Source organism: Hippopotamus amphibius, chromosome 5 (assembly GCF_030028045.1).
Source record: "Hippopotamus amphibius kiboko isolate mHipAmp2 chromosome 5, mHipAmp2.hap2, whole genome shotgun sequence".
Classification (NCBI taxonomy): Eukaryota; Metazoa; Chordata; class Mammalia; order Artiodactyla; family Hippopotamidae; genus Hippopotamus; species Hippopotamus amphibius.
The window spans coordinates 149,317,494-149,341,445 of record NC_080190.1 but is presented as its reverse complement, the minus strand read 5'-3'; the positions used below and the strand labels follow the sequence as shown (position 1 = coordinate 149,341,445).

At 34.7% G+C, this 23,952-nt stretch overlaps 2 protein-coding genes across 3 annotated transcripts in view; both read left to right on the top strand.

Moving 5' to 3' along the window:
• Nucleotides 1-23,952, top strand: part of CSMD3 (CUB and Sushi multiple domains 3) — a 1,219,369-nt gene that overhangs the window by 398,605 nt on the left and 796,812 nt on the right. The window lies entirely within an intron of this gene.
• Nucleotides 19,484-19,735, top strand: LOC130853334 (NADH dehydrogenase [ubiquinone] 1 alpha subcomplex subunit 12-like). The gene has a single exon (XM_057735048.1). It carries the CDS (start codon nucleotides 19,484-19,486, stop codon nucleotides 19,733-19,735), a length of 252 nt encoding a protein of 83 aa, XP_057591031.1.

Genomic DNA, 23,952 nt, shown 5'->3' with positions numbered 1-23,952 from the left:
CTGGATGCAGTGAGTGGCCAGCCTGGCACCGCAGGTTGGTAGGAGTGCCTGGAGGAGGAGGGGAAATTTTGAAGCCACTTCTGATAATGAACCTCAAAAAATCTGAGACAGAATGGCCAAGATGACAGAGTAGAGAAACAATGAGCTCATCTCCTCTCACAAGCAGACCAAAATCACAGCAATCTGCAGAACAGCCATCCTTGAAAAAAGACTGGAACCTACCAGAAGAGAACTTCTACAAATAAAGATATGTAGAAGGAACCATGAAACAGGTAGGAGGAGCAGACTAGTAATATAATAAAATCCCATATCCCCCTGGTAGGTAACCCACAAACTGGAGAATAATTATATTGCAGAGGTTCTTCCATAGGAGTGAGAGTTCTGTATTCCATGTCAGGCTCCCCACCCTGTTGTCTGGCACTGGAAAGATGAGCCCCCAGAGAATTTGGCTTTGAAGGCCAGCAGAGCTTAATTACAGGAGCTCCACAGGACTGGGGGAAATAGAGACTTTTTTAAAGGCTGCACTGAAAATCTCACATGCACCGGAACCCAGGGCAAAAGCAATAATTTGATAGCAGTCTGAGCCAGACTTATCTGCTAGTTTTAGAGAGTTTCCTGGAGAGGCAGAGGGTGGCTGTGGCTCACCCTGGGGACATAGACACTGGTTGCAGACATATTTAGAAACATGCAACCCTGTGAACATTCCTGATGGCTGCCATCTTGGCTCATTAGTGCCAAGGCCTGGTCTCACCCAATAGCCTGTAAACACTAGTGTTGGTACGCCTCAGGCCAAATTAACTGGGTGGAAACACAGCCCCACCCATCAGCAGACAGGCTGCCTAAAGACTTCCTGAGCCCACACCCACCTCCCCACATGCCTAGAAACACAGCCCTGTGCACTGGAGGGCCAAGACCCAGCTCCCCTACTGCAAGGAAACTTGCACAAAACTCACCATCCTCACCCACAAGGGAGCAGACACCAGAAAGAAAACTATGATCCCAGAGCTGATGGAACAAGTCTACCAATGCAGGCCAGACCCTGCCCTGGGACCAGCTGGACCCTGGCCCTGCCCACTAACAGGGCAGTGCAACATTTGGGACATCCCAGGCCCCATATCCAACTGTGTCAGAAACTGGGTTACCCCTCCCCATCCTCAATGATTTGAAAAGTCCTCTGGGATACCTAAGCCCTGCAGCCAGACAACTGAAACCATCTCTGCCTGCCAGTACTCCAGCACTAACTCCAGAATATGGCTTCACCTGCCAGTTGGTGGGCAACAGCCCCAGAGTCAGGGACTGACTCTGCCCACCAGTATGCCAGAACTAGCCCTGGGGCTCCCTAAGGTTCTATAACCAGTCACATCATGATCAGGTCCCAGTAAAATTCTACCAAACATTTAAAGAAGGGTTAACACTTACCCTTCTGAAACTATTCCAAAAAATTGCAGAGGAAAGAACACTTCTGAAGTCATTCTATGGGGCCAACATCACCCTGATACCAAAATGAGACAAAGATATTGCGAGAAAAGAAAATTACAGGCCAGCATCGGTGATGAACATAGATGCAAAAATCCTCAGCAAAATACCAGTAAATCAAATCCAGCAATATAGTGAAAGGATTATACATCATGATCAAGTGGGATTTATCCCAGGGACGCAAGGATTTTTTAGTATCCATAAATCAATCATTGTGATGCACCACATTAACAAATTGAAAAAACCATATCATTATCTCAGTAGATGTAGAAAACCTTCTGATCAAATTCAACACCCATTTATGATAAAAACTCTTCAGAAAGTGGCATAGAGAGAACATACCTCAAGATAATAAAAGTCACATATGACAGACCCATGGCTAGCATCATGCTCAACAATTAAAAGCTGAAAGCATTTCCTCTAAGATCAGGAGCAGGACATGGATGCCCACCCTTGCCACTTTTATTCAACATAGTTTTGGAAGTCCTAGCCTCAGCAATTAGAGATGAAAAAGAAATAAAAGGATCCAAATTGGAAAAGTAAAACTGTCACTCCTTGCAGGGGACATGATACTATACATAGAATATCCTAAAGATGCCACCAAAAAACTACTAGAGCTCATTAATGGACTTGGTAAACTTGTAGGATACAAAACTAATATACAGAAATCTGTTGTATTTATATATACTAACAACACGATACCAGAAAGAAAAATTAAGGAAAGGAGCCCATTTACTATCACATCAAAATGAGTAAAATACTGAGGTATAAACCCAGCTTAGTAGGCAAAAGGTCTGTATTCCAAAAATTGTAAGATGCTAATGGAAGAAACTGAAGACCACACAAACAGATGGAAAGATATAACATGTTCTTGGATTGAAAGAATCAATTTTATTAAAATGACCATACTACCCAGGCAGTCTACAGATTCAATGCAGTCCCTATTAAATTACCAATGGCATTTTTCACAGGACTAGAACAAATAACTTTAAAATTTGTGTGGGAACACAAAATAGCCCAAATAGCCAAAATAATCTTGAGAAAGAAGAATGGAGCTAAAGGACTTTGGACAATACTACAAAACTTCAGTTATCAAAATAGTATGGTATTGGTACAAAAACAGACACATAGATCAATGGAACAGGATAGAAAGCCCCAAAATAAAACCATTCCCTTATGGTCAGTTAATCTATAACAAAGTAGACAAGAGTATACAATGGAGAAAAGACAGTCTTTTCAATAAGTGGTGCTGGGAAAACTGGACAGCTATGTGCAAAAGAATGAAACTAGAGGGGTCAGGGAAACAAATTGGGAGTTTGCGATTAACAGATACACACTACTATATATTAAATAAACAACAAGGACCTACTGCGTATCACAGTGAACTATATTCAATATCTTGTAATAACCTATAATGGAAAAGAATCTGAAGAAACAATATATATGTGTATGTGTAACTGAGTCACTTTGCTGTACACCCGAAAGATTGTAAATCAAATATACTTCAAAAAAAAGAAAAGAATGAAATCAGAACATTTTCTAACAATAGACATAAAAATAAATTTAAAATGGATTAAAAACCTGAATGTAAACCCAGAGGAAGCTCTCCTGGAGGAATACATAGGCAGAACACTCTGACATAAATCACAACAATATATATTTGAATCTGCCACCTAGGGTAATGGAAATAAAAGCAAAAATAAACAAATGGGACCTAATTAAACTTAAAAGCTTTTTCAAAGCAAAGGAAACCATAAACAAAAGTAAAAGACAGCCAGCTGCATGGTGTGGCAAAAAAAAAAAAAGAGAGACAACATGCTGAATGGGAGAAGATATTTGTAAATGTTATATCCAATAAGGGGCTATTTTCCAAAATATGTAGAGAACTCACACAACTCAGTGACGAAAATGTGAATCTTCTGATTAAAAATATGCAGAGGAACTGAATGGACATTTTCCCAAAGAGCACATATATGTGGCCAGCAGACACATGGAAAGATGTTCAACATCACTAATTTTTTGGGAATAATTAGTTAAGACAACAGTGAGATATTACCTCCTGTCTGTTAGAATGGCTGTTATCAAAAAGGCAAGAGATAACAAGTGTTGGCAAGGATTTGGAGAAAAGGCAACCTTCATAACCTGTTGATGGGAATGTATATTGGTGCAGCCACTATGTAAACATTCTGGAGGTCCCCCCCAAAATTAAGAACAGAACTACCTTATGATCCAGCTATTCTACTTCTAGGTGTATATCCAAAGAATATGAAGACGCTAAATTTAAAAGATATATGCACCCCTATGTTCACCCAGTCATTATTATTTTTTTTTTCACTCTCACCAGCAACATATAGCAAATTGTATTGATCTACATTCTGTATAACACTCAGAAATTCCAGACGTGTTAATTTATGTGTAAAATGACTTCATGATTTTAGTCTTCATTGGCATGTCCTGATTGTTAGATAGGCTGAGAATCTCTAGATGTTTTTTAGCTACTTGTTTCATCTTTTGTGATGTGCCTATTTGCTCACTTCCTACTGCTTTTTGTCTTTTTAAAAATTGATTTGTAGGCATTCTTTATATATTCTTGATTTAAAGTGTTGATCCTTTGTCAATTATATATTCTTTTTTTTAAGCTCTTTATTGGAATATAATTGCGTTACACTGTTGTGCCAGTTTTTGAGGTATATCAAAGTGAATCAGTTGTGTTTATACATATATCCCCATATCCCCTCCAATCAGAACTTTAGCTTTGTTTTTCACATTTCCAGAGACATAGGGAATGAAGTAGATTAAGAAAAAATTGTGAGAAGAGACCAAATGAATGAATCTGAACGTGGTTAAACATATTGATATAGAAAAATATGAAAGAAATATTGACTTAGTGACTATCTTGGTAAAAATATATTCGTCAGTTACATTCAAAAGAATAAACATTATCTCTAAAGAGCTAAGAACTAAGACAAAGAAGAAAAATAATTTGATTAAATTTAAGAAAATATTCCATACATTTTAAGTGATTGAATAGTAAAAAAAATCATTAAGCAGAGGCATTTATTTCTATATAGGATTATTATAAAATAGGTATATATGTAAACAATTACACTAAGATAAAAATGTTACTTATGTACCTAATATCTGATTTTACTGATTTGGAGTTTTATCTTCATTTTAAATCTAATTTTCAAAGTTGTTCTTCATCCATTTTAACTTTTATTACTTTCCTGCTTTTAATGTTTCACATTGGTTTAATCTACTTATTATTATTAATATAATTGTATTATAGTCAGCCTATTTCTTCTTTCTGGTTAAATTTTCTTTTTTATAATGGCAGCAATATATGGACAGCCCTCTCACCTCAGTGGTTTTTGTAGTAATTTCTGAAGCTTCTTAAAGATTTTCCAGAAATTCTAATGTATCTCTAAAAATTACCAGAATAATAGTTGATTAAAAAAATTTGTTGCTTTATTTCACCTGCTACCCATTAACTTAGGAACTATTTCCACAAAAGATCATAATTAAACTTGGAATAGATTTCTGCTCAAATAGAATGCCTTCAAATTGCCTATTTTGACTAATATATTTATACTTTAAAATACGTACTATCTTCTCGCACACACACATACACATGTATGCACGCATATATTCTCTCTTTCTCTCCTGGATGATCGTTTGTTTATTTATACATTCAAAGGAAAAATAATGTACATATTCATTCATTGATCACCCACCTTTTGTCAAACACTAGACATATATACTAGCAATGTTTAGTAAAAGATGACAATTTCTGACCATATGGGAAGTGGTTTATGTGAATTACTTTTGTATAATAAAATAGTCCAGCATTTAAATAAATAAATGTACTTTCATCAACAACAAATTTAAATAAAATCCTTAGACTCAGATGTAAATAGCTACTGGTTTGAGGGCCATCTGTGCAAACATGTCACATTATAGGAGAAAAAGCCCAATAGACTTTGAAGAGGGCTAAGGCCATGTTGAACCTTCTGGCCAATATTCCTGAGAGAGGCATGGGGGTAGTAATTTTAAGTGCTGAAGTTTTGGAAACTTACAGGCCGAGATTCAAGTCCTATTTTACTAATTATTAGCCATGTATCTATGAATAGTTAGTTAACTTATTTAAGCTGTTCCTCATCTGAAAAATGGAATGGTCATAGGATTTTTATACTTGATTTAAATGAAAACTGTAAAAGGCACTTGACTGTCTAAAATAGGACACGTGCCTCTGAATTCATCATGGGACATTTTCCCTATCTTCATGATTGTAAGAGAGTATCCTGCTGCTTTGTTGGCCCATTATTGATAGACAAGAATAAGGTAACCAGAGGTAGTAACAGACTAGAGTTTTAGAATTCCATTTTAGAGTAGGGACAGTGACTTCCATTTAGGCTGGATCATTACTGAAAAATCGGGTACTGGGACAATGGGAGAATTAAAGGGACCTAGAAATTTTCACTTAATCATTTCCTACAGCCCTTCTTTCCCCAGGTAAACTATTGGAGCATAAGAAGATAACCATTGTTGGAATTCTTTTTCTTTTTTTGCCATTTCTAGAGAAATCAAATACCAGTCTTGGATTATTAGAAAATATAAAAAAAATGTTCCTTTAGGATTCAGGCCTTAACATTGACTAACCCAAATTCAGGCTGTTATCTTTCATTAGAAATAAACAAAATGGCATTAAATCTCACCCCACCCATACCTAATTTATTATGGAATAGTATATCAGTATTACAAAACAGCATTTTTCTTAGTCCTGATCTGTCTGATAATTTGAACCAACAGCTCTAATTTCTTCAGAGATAGTTCATGATTTTAGATGAACTTCGTCAACAGATTCTTTTCTTATACCACAATTTAGTTTTATACATTAGAATCAGGAATGAAGACAGATTCTGATTTATCCTCCCATGTGGCATATGTGTTTGATGTTTGTGAGGCTTGTTTTCTCGGATTTATAGTAGGAATACAAGTTTAAACAAGGTATACTGTAGATTCTTCTTCTGCTATAGTGAAAGTTAGAATCCAAAGCACAATTGATTTAAAAGGCTGAAGGAGAGGGAAGAATGAATTAGAAGTTTGGGATTTTTTAGGAGTTTGGGATTGACAGATATACTCTACTCTATGTAAAATTGATAAATAACAAGGGCCTACTGTATAGCACAGGGAACTATATTCAATATATTGCAATAAGCTATAATGGAAAGAATCTGAAAATGAATATGTGTATGTGTAAGAGAATTACTTTGCCGTACACCTGAAACTGACATATTGTAAATCAACTATACTTAAATTAAAAAAAAAAATTTAAGTCTGAGATTACATAAATGCTGTGGAAAGAATTCTGTCACTGTAAAATTTTCCCTTTCTGATTGACCAAACACATCTTTAATCTTATTCACGTTTTAGATAGTCTATCTCATCTGTTATTTTCCTTTTTTTTTTAACTGAAATTCTCTACCACAGTGCCCTCCTTACTCTTTACTTCATCCCTCCATAACAAACTAAGCCTAGACCTAACACTTAAAAGCACTTTGTTACCTCTAAGATATACACTAAAACCTTTAAAATCCTCACAACAGTCTTGAAATTCCTGTAAAATTATGGATGAAGAACCTGAAGCTTAAAAGATTAATTGTCCTGTGTGTTTCACCTAGCTAGTAATCCCCAGGGCAGGTCTTCACCCATGTGTCACATTGCTGAAAATGTGTTGTTTCTTTCCTATTGCATTGCAAGTCTTAGACTTTCATCCCAATATACTGTAAAATAAACAGGTAAGATTTAGACTTGGCTATTCTACTGCTGATCATTACCCTATAACACAAAATACAGAACAAATGGATTTGCTTTTGTCTGGGCTTTTCGTCTTCAGGCAAGAAAGAACAGAACAAAAATCTCCATGTTTTTTAAATTTGCACACCTATCAGGAAAAAACAGTCGGGTATGCATTGCCAATATATGTTTGCTTACTAGTTTGTTCATTTATAAAATATATATGTATCTATGTATAAAATATTTAATATATTTTTATATATAATATATAACAATATAGTGTATATTATAAAATGTAACCATAATATACTCATATATTGTAGAGTATTTGACTACATAATAGATATCAATACTAATAAATTATATATATTTCATACATGATATGGAGACTACTGATTCTAAAGTTTGTGAACTTAACTTCAGCTACTCATATTGTAATATCTCCTAACCCTCAGTGACATCATAATGGAGGGTTTGAAGGAATGTATTATAGAAACCAGATTAAGGAAGAACAGGCTATTTTTGCCCTTGTCCCTTGTCTCTTATTTGGAGTTTAATGACAAGAAATAGCTTTTTGATGTACTTGGAAGTTAAAATAGGAAGATACATTTTTTTCTAGAGTAATTTTATGGTTTTTTTGTTACAAACTAAGGGTGACCTAAGACACAACATATCCAGCTGCTTATTTATTGCCAAAGAAAATCTAAGCAAGCCCAAAGCACTGTGTTTGGTATATATTTACTGATACCTAATTAATTTATATCCCAAAATTTTAGATCACCAATTATATAATTGTATTTTTCCACTAATTTATTGTGGAAGATACACCAGGAAATCACATAGCTTAGAAATAATCATTGTCTGGATGCTTTATTAGACATACTAAGTTGTACTACTTTAAAAAGCATCCAGGCTAAACTTATGGTGGCTCTGCTCTATGGTACATAATTTTGTCATGTCGAACAACATTTCATCTGTGTAAGAGTAGATTGAGAATATTTTCTATACTTGCAGAGGTGGGATGGCCTTAGTGATGTTACTAAACTTCCTCTTCCAAAATAAAGGGAAAAAAGTTCTAATCTATGAAGTGTTCCAATTCCATGACCAACCAAGCTAGTAACCTCCTGTCACTGAATACGGTTGTGAAGAGATGTGCAAATTTTCACAAGCTGGACCAGGAGGCTCCAGCTCACCAGTGGATGACTTCATCTTGTTCTTTTATTAAATACCCTTTACTAGTTTTCTTAGTAACTTAGTTTTATCCTGCGGTAATATTGATAAGAGTATCATATGCTTTTGAATAGTTAAGGTAGAGCTTAATTCAATTAAAAAGAAACATGTCTTTTATTATTTCCTTAGGGGTTGCTTGCTCTGTAAACATGTTAAGTAGATTATACATTAAACAAAGTGAAACAAAAAAACAAAGCAATTAATCATATTTTTAGCAAAGTGAAAAAAATGGGAAATTGTTGATGCATACTAATTGTATTCATAAGTTTATTTTTAATTTAGCCCATTTCAAGGACTACTTTAAGTAATTACCTAAGCTACTTAACAATGAGGATGAAGACAAAGCCAATGGTATAATGTCAAAATGACTTTAAAATATAGTGATTATAATAAGCCTCTACCATTATAATTATAATGAATAATATAATTTAAGCAATGAATTTTAGATAAGTCCTTTAATATATTACAAAACATAACAATACTTAATAGTCTATTAGTATACCATTTCAATGAATACTTATTACAATATTACATTTATTGATATTTACTTTGCTTTAAAAGTCTATAAACATAAATTACACCTAATGGAAGTAGGATATCTTCAACTGAACAAACTCAGTGGAAGAATGTTGTGTTTGTAAACAATTCTTTATGATCAATAGAGAGGTGAAAATGCTGTGACATGGATCAGTAGTTTGCAGACTGATTTATTGAGAACAGCAGGTGACTAACAACCAGACTTATAAGATGGTGTCCCTGAACAGTGTGCTTGTTTTCTAGGTCAGGGTTTTAATTTTCAAAGGAAACCAAGTGTATAAGTAGTGAGTCTGACATGGATTGAGTTGCACTTTCATCACCAAATTAAATGTAAATCTAATAATGCAGAAAAAATATGTATTAAATATTGAGCATGCTATTTTTAGTATAAAATGTAGCATGTATTTTAAATCAGTAGAGTTTTCAAATGAATATCCATGCAGTGAAGATAGGCTTTGATTAAATAACTTATAGCCTCCCAGCAATGACAGTATCAGTTGCATAAAAAGTATGATGGAAGAAGGCAGAATATTCTATCCTTATAGTAAAAATTGAAAGGTTTTAGGAAAATCTGAATTCTAGTCTCAATTTATCACTATAAGGTATAGCTTCGTTTTCTTTTGTTCTTTTCTAGTCAGTTTTATGTAAACAGTCAAAATTATTATTCAAATTATTTCTTACTTCTAACTTGGCCTTTAACAATATGATAATCAGAAGTCACTAAATCTGTAATAAAGTATACCTCCTTTCATATATATGTATGTAAACCACCTCCAAAAGCAGAAAATACTTTTGTGTAGCTTCAGATGAATTCAATGAATACAGCTTTGCAAAACAAATTCATAGACCGTAGGTTTGGGGATTAGTGTAAATATGTTTATATGTTTCTTGAAGAAATATCAGTGAATAAACAGTGAAAGTTATTTGTATGAAAACAATTTGAATGCTTTGGGACAACTTAATAAGGATGGATCTCCGAAAATTTCTATAAACTGAGTTGGATAAGATATCTTTAAATGTAGGAATATAATAACTGAAAATAGTTAAAAGTAGAAAATAAAGAAAAATAGTAGAAATAATAATATTAGAAATAAGCATTTTAAAACAGATTATTTTATAGGTGTATTTAATTATTATTCAACTTTAAATTGGAATGGTAAGGAATTGTGTATCATGAATTATATATAAAGAATATATAAGGAATTAATTATAATTTTAATTATTAGATATCTATTTAAAGGGAAAATTCTTGGGTTTATATCAGAAGATTAGTAAATGAGTATACATCTACATATCTTAAGATAAAGTATTTAAAATTTTTGTTGATCCTTTTACAGAGTGTTTGATACCCTGCTAACTTTTCATTAACTTATCATTTACATGTCCCAGTTATACTGAATAAATGTGCTTCCACTGTAAAACATGAGCATAATTCTAGAGGTTTAAATTCTAGAGCTATAGGAATCAAATATCAAAAAATGCTTGGGGAAACTAAACCAGCTGTAAAAAGAACTTTATGACAAAAGTCCATTTGAGATAATGTGAACAGTTAATTCCATCTATTTCTTTCCTGTCAGTTTCAAAATACAGGAAAATATCTGTTTGTTTCTTTTTTGTCTCAGCCTCATATTTCCTTTCCTGCTCTAATTCTAGGTCATGTTCCTAGGACCTCACCTAGGACTTAACTCCCAAACTCACATATTTGCTCTGCCTTGTGATTCAGACAATTATCTTGGAGGACTTTAGTATCCGTGTGGATGATGGTCCCTGTAACACTCTAGTACAGTCTGTTTGACATTAAAGTTCATCCTGTACATAAAGCTGATGCAGAAACCTCTGAAGTAATGAAGATTTTTCAAGGAAAAAGTACCTTCCAAAACAAGAATAGTGAGCATGGGCTTCCAAACATTAGCAGAGAAATATGAGACCTTAAAGGAACTGAGGAGAAGCAGTCATAAAGATGAAATAACAGTTATGGCCTCATGGAAGAGAAGAAGGAGATGCTTTCCATGGGGCCAAGTATACATTTTCTACATTATCTTTTGGTACAATGTCCTTTTCTTCCTTATCCATTTTTTTCAAAACAAGGATAATATAATGATGTTTTCTTTATAATATGTAGTACTTCTTATGAAGTAGATGACTACCATAGCTTAAAAGCAAAGATTTTAAATAGGCACAAATAGGAGGGAGACATATGACAATTTTTTCTATGGTTTAATTGTATTTTGTTACCAATTAAGTAAGCTCAGTTTTATGATATTCTGTTCCAAAGACCTGCAGCTCTCAGAGTCCCGCATAAACCTTGGCAAGAAAACAAAGCCCTGGAGTCTTCAGAACCTACTGCTAGGTTAATTACCCTAATTTGTATATCTTTTTTTTTTTAATTGGGATATAGTTGTTTTACAATGTTGTGTAAGTTTCTCCTGTGCAGTGAAGAGAATCAGCTATATGTATAGATATATTTTCTCTTCTTTGGATTTCCTTCGCATTTAGGTTACCACAGAGCATTGAGTAGAAATCCCTGTGCTATACAGCAGGTTCTCATTAGTCATCTATTTTATACATATTGGTGTATATATGTCAATCCCAATCTCCCAATTCATCCCACCCCACTTTCCCACCTTGATGACCATATGTTTATTCTCTACACCTGTGTGTCTGTTTCTGCCTTGCAAACAGATTGGTCTTTACAATTTTTATAGATTCCACACATATGTGTTAATATATGATATTTGTTTTTCTCTTTCTGACTTACTTCACTCTCTATGACAGTCCTTAGGTCCATCCACGTCTCTGCAAAGACCCAATTTTGTTCCATTTTGTGGCTCAGTAACATCTTATTAAAAACAAAGAAGTGTTACACTTGACTCTATCTTCCACTGAGCACCTAGCTGCTTCACAGAAATGTCTTCTGTTTTCCTTTGCAGTTCAAATGGAAAATTCCAGTTTCTGTTTCCAACCCAAGTGTTGCCAATAGAAACCCAGAAGCAAAGATGATAGCCTGTATCTAAATCCCTGTCTCTCTTTCTCTCTTTCTTGACTTTTTAAAGAACAAGTAGTGTTTCCAAAGTGATTCATGGTTCTAAAACTCCAGTTAGTTAGCAAGTAATATCTGCATCTTCCACTTAGCTACAATCTCAGATTCTTTTTAACATTTCACCCTATAGCCACTTTTAGAATTTAATAAGACACGGTAATTTCAAATACAATTTTAAGTAATAGTTTTCTTTTAGTGAATCAGTAGTTAGCAAAAATATCAGCAGGGAAAATTGTATTTAATTGTTAGCATTTATTGTCTTGCAACAAAAACAGTATCTAAAAAGTAGGAGGGGAAATGGGTATAGACTGTGGAAGTAGAATGCAATAACTGAAGGACAGCTGTTATCAGGGCACTATGATTGGACAGTTATATGTGAAGGCCAAATCAGAAACAAATCTTTCCGCTTGTTAAGTGCTAGATTTATATCTCAAAACATAAATCTAATAGACTTTGCTTCATGCAGTGATGGGAATGTAAATTTTGGGTTATATAATCTGACACAAAATAAAATCATCTAATTTGTCTTGAGTAACATAGAGAGATGAATCTTTGTGCCTTAACTGTTCATTTCTAAACTATTTAGATTTTTAACCATTATGAATGTCTCTGGGGGGTCATGAGTAGACTCTGTGCTATGTGTTGTAAAATATTAATGTTGCCCTATATAATTTCTTGAATAAATTTGCTAATTTCCAGGTGACTATAACCCTACTTACCTTTCACTATGTTAGCTATAATGTAATTTGTTAGTGATTAATTGAGAATGCGTATAAATCGTTTATTGAAGTTTATATTATTTCCAGTGTGCTTTTCTTAAACTTTATTTGATTGTGTAGATTTTTTTGTAGGTGGCATTGAATTTTTAAATTAAAAACTGACTGTAGAGCAAAAATGTAATTTTGGCTCATTCGGTATTTTCAAATAAGTGAAGCCATGAGATGATACTGGATTATAGGTATCACTAGGGAAGCTACTTTTTTAGATTTATAAAATCACTTTAATTAAAGTAGAAATAGTACCTAAGGGAACATTTGAGTATAAAATTGTAATATAAATATTTCCATGTTATTTTTTTAATCAACTCGGCATCTTTAAGCATATCATTTTAGTAATGCATGTTTTTAACATAGAGACTGTGATGGAAACAGATGAATTGATATAGTCCAGATCATATATCCGTATTAGACAAACTGAATGTAACTCAAGGGCTTTATTTCCAATATTTCTCTCTGTTATCCCAGATTAGAGGTTAATTTTTTTCCTTGTTGGTTTGAAAGAAAAGAAAAACTCACAGACTAATGAAAATTTTAATGTTATACAAATGGTTTATAGATATAATAATTGAATTTTATTTAAAGTATAGTTATTTCATTAAATTTTCAACTAGAAATGTTTAAAGCTCAGGCAATATTCTAATGGAACACAGAATACATGATGTTCTAAACTGGCTAGTATTCAGAGGAAAGTAGTTATAAAAACAAAATTAAATCATGATTTTTGAGTTTTCCTGATAAAAAATCATGAAATTTATTTACTAGAAGGTTGTGTGTCCAATAATGTGAATTTTCAATGGAATTTTAATATTTTAATTAAAATATTTCCATATCAGTAAAAGTATTCATTTTATCAAGAACAATGAGTTCAATTTAAAGAAATCCCTATAAAATTATTAAAATATTCTCCTTAATAGGTAAAAATGGCTGAGATTTTTCTTTAGTTTTTACTTAAAATGTGTTGACAAAATGTGTATTACTATTTAGTTTATTACTTCAGCTATCAACCAAAATAAGCACTGTTTTATTTAAAAAAGTTTCACTCCTCAGCCTTGGAGTATTTGATTCTGTTCACTCCTTTTCATCTAAAAGTAGTTGTTGTTTTGAGGTACTCTTATTATATATGTATGTAGGAGGATACAATTTAAATAAATTTTCTATTTTAGTTATGAAATATTGGATTCTTGGTTGTTATGTGTTAAGTATTTTCTTTCATCTTTATTAATATTACTTATAACTGAAAATTCTCTTATGGCTATTTCTAATGAAATTATTCATTGATAACTTCATTTTGTCTTTTCTGATTTATGATTTGAGTAATAGTATATGATAATTATATGGCCAAAATTATAGTTCCATAAGTATTTATGAGCTATAGATCCATGTTCTGGTAACTTTTAGATTACAGAGAACCTCACTTGGTTGTCACAGAATACCTGATGGACATACATTTTTTTTGACTGAAATAGAAGACTTAAATTTTCTTTTTAAAGTATAAATTGATGTTAAAGTTTCTATTCAATTCATTTTAAGTAATTTTTTTCAGTTGGATTCTCTGCAGTTCTAAGATAGAGTGGTGATCAAGATAAACAAGGTCTCTGCTTGCATGGATCTGATATTGTAAAGGAAGGGCTTCTGAAATTACTAAGTAAATAAAAGAACCAGATTCAAAAACTGAAAAAAAAATGTGAATATTAAAGTAGAATAATGTGCTAGAGTGGCAAGGGTCTGATAGGGATCAACCTAGTATAGTCATATGAGGAATAAACTCGTGATTGAATAATGAAAGATGAGGTTAGCTAATCAGAGGACCATCTGGAGGAATGGCATTCCAAGTTTAGCAAATGTTAAGTGCAAAGGTCCTGTGATGGCAAAGAATTTCCCATGTTTCAGGAAAAAGAAATGTCAGTGTGGCTAGAGTGTAATGAAGGTAAAGTTGCTTTGTGTGAGATGAGTGAGGAGGGTGGACAAAGACCAGAATTTCCAGGCTTTCTGAGGCCTTGGTAAAATGTCCAGATTTAATTCAAGTTGAATGAAAAGTTGAGCATGGTAGTAAATGTAAGTTGGAAAAAGAACAGTTTGGCTGCTGGATAAGGAGCAGTTTGTAGGAATGCTCAGTAGAATCAAAAGAAGAGACTACTGAAGGGTCTATGTGAGACCATGGGGACCCAGCTATTATGATAAGAGCAGCAGTAAAAAAAATGAACAAATTTAGGATGGATTTTAGAGGCAGAAGAAGATTTTCAAATGGATTGGGCTTCTGGGAGTGAGAGGAATAGAAAATTAGAAGATGACACTTAAATGAGCAACTCGTGTGTGATGGTGCCATTTGATGTGATGTATTGAAGAAGAGAGGACATCAAAAATTCTGATTTAGACTTTGAGTTTGAGATGCCTATTTGAAACCCAAGTGGGGATGTTGAGTAGAAAATTTGGATATATTAAGTAGCATTGAAAAACTAACAGCACTTGGGTATGCACAATGAAATACTTGATTTAGTCTTTGCTTTGGTATACTGCTACATGACATCCAGCTGCCTTAGTTTCTGCTGTCATTGAGGATTTTTCTTTTTTCCTGACAATGGCATGATGTTCTGCACTGATGGCCTCTGCTATTTGGGTGTTCTGAGCATAGGCAGTGTGTGCTCCTGAACACTGTTTCCTCTGCTCTGGGTTTAAGACACGGTGGATTATCAGAGGTGGGCTACATCCTCCCTGATGTCCCACAAGTGATATGAACCTTGTAATGTTTGGAAGTGTTGTCCCTTTAATCATCTATAAAAGCTCTCCTAGAACAACACTCTATCATCCTTCTTCAGGATGTTGTAAACCTTACCAGTCCTTTTCTTTGCCTTGTTTTTTGCTCATCATACCCTCTTCACTCAACTATCACATTTCTTTATGCTAGCTTGACATTCTTTATGCAAGCTTGACATAAATTCTCATGTGTTGTCAGTATTAGCTTGGTACTTGATAAGGCTGACCCTCAAATTGTAGGAGCAATTCCTTCAGGGCCCCCAACTCTGGGAATAACAATGCCACATGTCTTGCCTGTCCCATAGAAAAGTGAGGATGAAAGGACCACTGTTAAGTAACAAACTCTGTTGTCCCCAAGAAGGTTACTTACCCCTTTTTGTCCTTTTATATGGTTATAAATGCCACCTATTTTATCAAGTCTTCCTCTGTTAAAAGATAAATAACATTATGTTCTTCTCATTTTTCAATCTGTTTTTGTAGTAGTTTAGGATATAGGAAAATAATTTCAACATCTAATTCACATCAGAACTTTACACAAGTCCAACATTCAAGGGAAAAATCAAAACTGCAGTTAAAAACTTGGGAAGCAACAGAATATGGATATTTAAGGCCTGGGGACTTGGTGGGTTCACTTGAATTGAGAGTACATACTCAGAAAAGGGGACCCGTGTCTAAGTCTCAGAACACTGAACCCCAATATTTTATAATGAGAAGAAGGAGCATGCAAATTACATTGAAAATAACAGGCTAATGGTACAGAAGGAAATCTATAGAGTAGGGAATTGTAGGATCCCACAGAGTGCTTCTCAAAGGGACAAGGTAAATTGTATTGATGCTGCAGAGGGGTTGAAAATATTAAGATGAGAAGGAAATGTGACAATCTTGGAATTCAGATTATCGACTTCTTGTTGCAGGGCACTGTAACAAGGATGATAAGAATTGTGAATAAACATAATGTTATAATAAAGAAATTAAATAAATATAAAATATACTATGAGTTAAAAGTTTATGAAGACAAGTAAAACAGGGAAAGGTGATAGAAAATGCAGGGAGGAGATAAAATTTTAAATATAGTGGTCAGGGTAGCCCTGACACCAAGAAGGTATGATAGGGAAAGTGAGTGAGAGAGCCATGCATATATATTGGAGAAGGTGTTCCAGGATAAAGGATTACTAAGTGCAAGAATCTTGGCTGCCTCTAGAGCTATTTAAGTAAAGCAGAGTGAATGGAAGCTCATGGGGAATGGTTTCAAGAGGAAAAGTTAGACAAGACAATGAAAACAGTGTGTTCACAGAGTTCTTTCCAGAATAGGCACTTTGAGGGTAAGCAAAGAAATGGAGCTGCAGAAGAACAGAGCATGCAAATTGTAGGATGTCTCAGTAAGAGTATAAATAATTTGATTGAAATGAAATATTTTATATAATGAGAGTAAAAATGAATATTGTATAATAATATTTTAATATAATATACTTGAAATATTTTTATTGTTAATCTGTTCCAAGGTGATTCAGGTAAATGTCCCTCAAACTTTCTTTTGTAATCATGACAATACAGAATATTTATATTTGCAGTCATAATACCCAACTCTGTTAATAGGTAACTGAAGTAAATTGTGACAGATTACCAGAAACAGATCTCTAAATTCTTTATATAAAAAGTGAAGGTACATTTAGAGTGAAGTCCTTAAAAAATACCCTCTTTTCAGTTTTGTATTGACATATCATCTTGTCACATTTGCTCTTTTCCTTGATGAAAAAAAGTGGTGGCTTTTTCTTGAAGGTTAGGTGTTGACATTTAATGCAATTCAACACACATGTACTGAGCACCTGTTATGTGCTTGTGCTGTAAACACTGTGAAAATTTCAAATGAAGACCTGACCTTCTGTAAATTATAATAGTTCAATAGCCAATGTGGTTGGCTGTGTCTTTTCACAAATACAGCATTTTCATTGAAGTTAATGTATAAGACCTTAAAATTCTTCTAGCATAAATTTACATTATATGTATATAGAAGGTGACCAATAAACATCTGCTTATAAATTATTTGTATGAAACTTTTTGTGCATAAAGTTGAGTAACTGAATGAGATTTCAAGAGATAGTAAAATTTAGAAATTTGCAGATAGAGCTTTTCAGAAAAAAAAAATTCCAATTCACTTCTTTAACATAAACAATAATATAATCTCTCTATACAAAAGTTTTATTTTTGATGTAATGGAGGGACTTGAAATGTGTATATTCTTTGACAGGATACCCAAGGTATTAATTTTGGTGATCTTAGGAAGTTTGTTTACAAGTTACCTCATTTGGAAATTAGAGGTAGAACAGGTAGTAGTTTATCTATCTAGACTATGTAAATACTATTTTCACTGGACACAGTAGGAAGAATGAAGTGACTCGGCCTCCCAGGCTGCTGTAACCAATATTATTAACAGCATGTTTTTCAATGTGTCAGAAATACAGCATTTACTTTGCGAGACGTCGTCTTCAAAAAAATTACTCCATTTTTGAGTACATCTTGGGAAAATTGTTAGAGTACTTTTCATTTTTAATGTTGATTCTTTGCTAAACTGTTGAAATAAAATTGGAAGATGACACTTTGGAAATAACCTCAATTCACAACTCTCTTATATCACTTTCTCCCATCAGATATTACATACATCACTATTGCTAGATGTGGAAGCTTCATTCTTGCAGAATTTTAAATTGCTGAAAAATTAGAATGTTTAGTTCTATCCCAGATATATAGTTGAAAGAATAGGTAATATGGATCTCTATATAAGTATTTTGATATCTATGAGATGTTTAGATTGGTTCACATGCCTAACACTTTATATTAAAAGTAACTTCATGCTTATCTATTTAAACTGAACTGCCCTTTAGATAACCACAAGGGAGCAGTCATAACTGGGCACAAGTCAAGAATCTGAAAATACTCTTTCAGATTGGAAAAATTTTAAATAAATATAGTATAGATATTAACATATATATTCTTTAAAAATGCTTCTTCAATTTTCAGCACTATTCTGTAAAGCTTAATATGGACTTATTCTGGCTTTGAAGTGTGATTTTTACATCGCTGAGAGAGTTGGCTAATTCTTTAATGCCGTTTTCTTGTTTAAGACATCCAGTCTTTTTGTTTCTGATGCATAGCCTCTGCACCCTGCTGGCAAGCTTATAAATCAGATCACCAACCATATGTAATTTATTTCCATAGGTAACTTAAGTGTGCAGTGTAGAATTCAAATATGTTTTGAATAATATGTCTGTGTATCTTAAATTTAATAGGTTTAAAAATTTACAGAATAAATCAAGATTTCTTTTTGTTATTTTATTATTACTTTTCCTCTCATCAATTAAATATAACATATATTACACACAGTCGTGCAAGCCAGATATATTCATTATTACTCAGATATATGACTTCTAAGATATATAAACTTGCCTTACCTCATTTTAGCAAACTACACTTTAACTATCTTTTTAAAAATTTTTTAACTTGCATTACAATTGAGGGTAATTTCCTTAATAAAGCATCCTTGTTTTTATTTCCTCCAGAGATATCTAATTATATACACTGTTAAAAAGCAAATCCTCTCATGAGAACATTGTTTTGGCCTTTGAGAGTTTTTTGTAAGGTGATGAGATGTGCTGTAATGTTGGACGTTATATGAAACATTCTGCAATGTGAAATTGTGTGATTTTTCTGTGTCATTTACCCTAGTATATCATATGGGCATGGGTATAACATATGCTCATTATCACTGAAAAGTCTCCTCAACCACAGTTTATGTGGATTATAAACAGGAAAGAAATATTCTAACTTCTACCCTTAAATTTTTACATTCCTTTCTAAGCTCATTTTAAAAAATATGCTAGCGGTTTTGAAGCGCGGGCTGCAGCAGGTCAGCGGCCACGGCGGCCTCCGCGGCTATTTGCGAGTTTTTTTCAGGGCAAATGATGTGAGGGTTGGCACATTGGTGGGGGAAGACAAATACGGAAACAAATACTATGAAGACAACAAGCAGTTTTTTGGCCGTCACCGGTGGGTTATATATACTACTGAAATGAATGGCAAAAACACATTCTGGGATGTGGATGGAAGCATGGTGCCCCCTGAATGAGTTGTTTTAAGAATTACATGAGGTGGGGAAAAAGATGGCGGCGAAGTAGAGAGACGTGGAGTGCATCCCTCTCCACAGAGGCATTGGGAATGCACGGAAGGACGCAGTCATTCTCACAGAGAACCAGCTGAACACCAGCAGACGGCCTCGGACACCAGAAAGGGCTGCGGGGAGCCTGACATAGCCGGTAGGGAGGCATCTACGAGGGCTCAAAGAGGGTGAAGTGGCGGAGCTGTGGCAGACGGGAGGGAGTGAGAAACATACGGAGGGTCCGCAGCGCAGCTCAGCGTTCCCGGACCGAGACATCGATCCGCGGCTGAACGGAGGGTCCAGGAGCGGGAGCGTGGGAACTGGAGAGCTGGTTCAGGGTGAGAAACATTGTTGCCGGTAGGGTGATGGACCGAGAGGACAGGAGGGAGGAGGTCCGCGGAGAGGAGTGCCGGTCCCTGAGAGCTGCCCGGCCATGATGGCGGCTGGAGGCTGCAGGCTCCCGGGCGGGGGGGAGGAGCCGCGCGCATAGCCTCTCCCTCTCTTTCGGTGCCTCTGCAACAGGCAGTGGAGAGACGCCCTGCGGGCCACCTAAGGTGCACAGGGATAACAACCACCCTCAGGCGCTCGGGCGGGGCTAGATTAAAACTCCTTGCAACGCCAGCAGCAGGGAGGCTGCCGAGAGAGAAAAAAAAAAAAAAAAAAAAAACAGCATCAAAAAGAAAAAACCCCGAGAGAGGCCCAACTCTAAGACTTTCTGTGTACGCCTGAGCCACCAGCGCCCTCTGCAACAGGCACCTCCAAGCCTGACTGAAGCAACAGTGCGCCACTGCTCACTCACTCCCAGGAGAAGGAGCCACTATTGCACCCTCTCCCTCCCCACACACCGAGGCTTACAGACGAATAATAAAGGAACCTCTGCTGGTCACAGAATAACGCAAAAAAAAAAAAAAACCCAAGGCAAGGAGAAGGACACTTACAGCTGAGACGCTAAGGAAACAGAAATAGTAGTATCGATACCTATTGAACTGGTCTATTCTGGGATCAGTTCTGGATTTTTTTTTTTTTTTTTTTTCCTTTCTCTCTTTTTTTTTTTTTTTTTTTTGATTTATTAAATACGATCTTAGCCCTAAGGGATCTACAAGTTTTACAACATAATTTTTTAAGGATATTTTTTACTCTTTTTTTTTTTTTTTTTTTTTTTGCCTTTTTATATACTTCTATATCTAGCTAAGTTTTTGATAGTACGGACAAAATATCTTTCATACTTTCCTTTCATCCCTTTCTTTTATACACTTCTATTCCTTTCTTTTTCTTTGCATATTTCCAACCACATTACGCTCTTCTGTTCCCCTTTCTTCCAGCCATTTTAAGTGTATTTTATCTTAACATACTTATAAGCAACACTATCGGTCTGCTCAGACTCCTTGCTCTATTCTCCAGATGATGCACTGCCTTGGTATTAATATTAGGCTTTTGTCTTTATCTTAGTTCTTAGTACAGTTGTCTAATTACATTCTGAGAATCTCCATTCTCTCTGGTGGTACTCCAGCTCATTTCTATATTTGATCCTAGCTTACAAAATCTCCCTGGATTGATGTTTGTATGTGTAGGGTGTTATTTGTTGTTTGTTTGTTTTTGCTTTTGTCTCTGATTTGTTCTGTTTCAGTTGTCAATTTCTGCTGGGTTTCTCTTTGAATATCTGATAGCACACTGGGGTTCTGTCAGGTCTTTCTAGAGCCTTATGTCCTAACGGATTCAATAATTGTGTGTCTTATACATGTATGTGTTTCCTAGACTGAATATTCGTCTACTCCAATACTTGGACATTAGTCTGAGGCTTGGACAGTCTTCTATAAACACCTCTATCACCAGGACAAGCAACCCCAAAAGCTTGGACAACCATGAGGAAACAAAGAAACACCATGCAGGCAAAGGAGCAGGAAAAAAACCCACAAGACCAAATAAATGAGGAGGAAATAGGAAAAATGCCTGAAACAGAATTCAGAGTAATGATAGTAAAAATGATCCAAAATCTCGATAACAAAATAGAGAAAGTACAAGAAACAGTTCATAAGAACTCAGAAAAACAAACAGCAATGGATAACAAAATAACTGAAATTAAAAATACTCTAGATGCTCTAACCAGCAGAATGACTGAGGCAGAAGAACGAATAAGTTAGTTGGAAGATAGAATGGGAGAAATAAACGCCGCAGAGCAGGAAAAAGAAAAAAAAATAAAAAGACTAGAAGACAGCCTCAGAGACCTCAGTGATAACCTTAAACATACCAACATTCGAATTATAGGCATCCCAGAAGAAGAAGAAAACAAGAAAGGGTCTGAGAAAATATTTGAAGAGGTTATAGTGGAAAACTTCCCCAACATGGGAAAGGAAATAATTCACCAAGTCCAAGAAGCACAGAGAGTCCCATACAGAATAAACCCAAGGAGAAATACACCAAGACACATATTAATCAAACTAATGACAATTAAACACAAAGAAAAAATATTAAAAGCAGCAAGAGAAAAGCAACAAACAACATATAAGGGAAAACCCATCAGGATAACAGCTGACCTTTCTACAGAAATTCTGCAGGCCAGAAGGGAATGGCAGGATATACTGAAAGTCCTGAAAGAGAGAAACCTACAGCCAAGAATACTCTACGCAGCAAGAATCTCATTCAGATTTGAGGGAGAAATCAAAAGCTTTCCAGACAAGCAAAAGTTAAGAGAATTCAGCACCACCAAACCAGCCTTACAACAAGTGCTAAAGGAACTTCTCTAAGTAGGAAACACAAGAAAAGGAAAACACCTACAAATACAAACCCAAAACAATTCAGAAAATGGTAATTGGAACACACATGTCAATAATCACTTTAAATGTAAATGGACTAAATGCTCCAACCAAAAGACACAGACTGGCTGAATGGATACAAAAACAAGACCCTTCTATATGCTGCCTACAAGAAACCCACTTCAGACCAAGGGATACATATAGACTGAAAGTGAAGGGATGGAAAAAGATATTCCATGCAAATGGAAGTCAAAAGAAAGCTGGAGTAGCAATACTCATATCAGACAAATTAGACTTGAAAGTAAAGACTATTAAAAGAGACAAGGAAGGACACTACATAATGATCAAGGGATCCATCCAAGAAGAACATATCACAATGGTAAATATCTATGCCCCCAATATAGGAGCACCTCAATACATAAGGCAAATACTAACAGCTATAAAAGGGGACATCGACAGTAACACAATTATAGTGGGAGACTTGAACACCCCACTTACATCAATGGACAGATCATCCAAACAGAAAATAAATAAAGACACACAAGCTTTAAATGACACATTAGGCCATCTCGACTTAATTGATATTTATAGGACATTCCATCCAAAAATGACAGACTACACTTTCCTCTCAAGTGCACACGGAACATTTTCCAGGATAGATCACATCTTGGGTCACAAATCAAACCTCAGCAAATTCAAGAAAATTGAAATCATATCAAGCATCTTCTCAGACCACAACGCCATGAGACTAGATATCAATTACAGGAAAAAAACTGCAAAAAATACAAACACATGGAGGCTAAACAATTCACTCTTAAACAACCAAGGAATCACTAAAGAAATCAAAGAGGAAATCAAAGAATATCTAGAAACAAATGACAATGAAAACACAACAACCCAAAACCTATGGGACGCAGCAAAAGCAGTTCTAAGAGGGAAGTTTATAGCAATACAGTCCTACCTTAAGAAACAAGAAAATGATCGAATAAACAACCTAACCTTACACCTCAACCAACTAGAGAAAGAAGAACAAAGAAACCCCAAAGCGAGCAGAAGGAAAGAAATCATAAAGATCAGAGCAGAAATAAATGAAAAAGAAAGGAAAGAAACCATAAGAAAAATCAATAAAACTAAAAGCTGGCTCTTTGAGAAGATTAACAAAATTGATAAACCATTAGCCAGACTCATCAAGAAAAAAAGGGAGAAGATGCAAATCAACAGAATTAGAAATGAAAAAGGAGACGTAACAACGGACACCTCAGAAATACAAAACATCATGAGAGACTACTACAAGCAACTATATGCCAATCAATTGGATAACCTGGAAGAAATGGATACATTCTTAGAAAAATACAATCTTCCAAGACTGAACCAGGAAGAAATAGAAACCATGAACAGAGCAATCACAAGTACAGAAATTGAGGCAGTGATTAA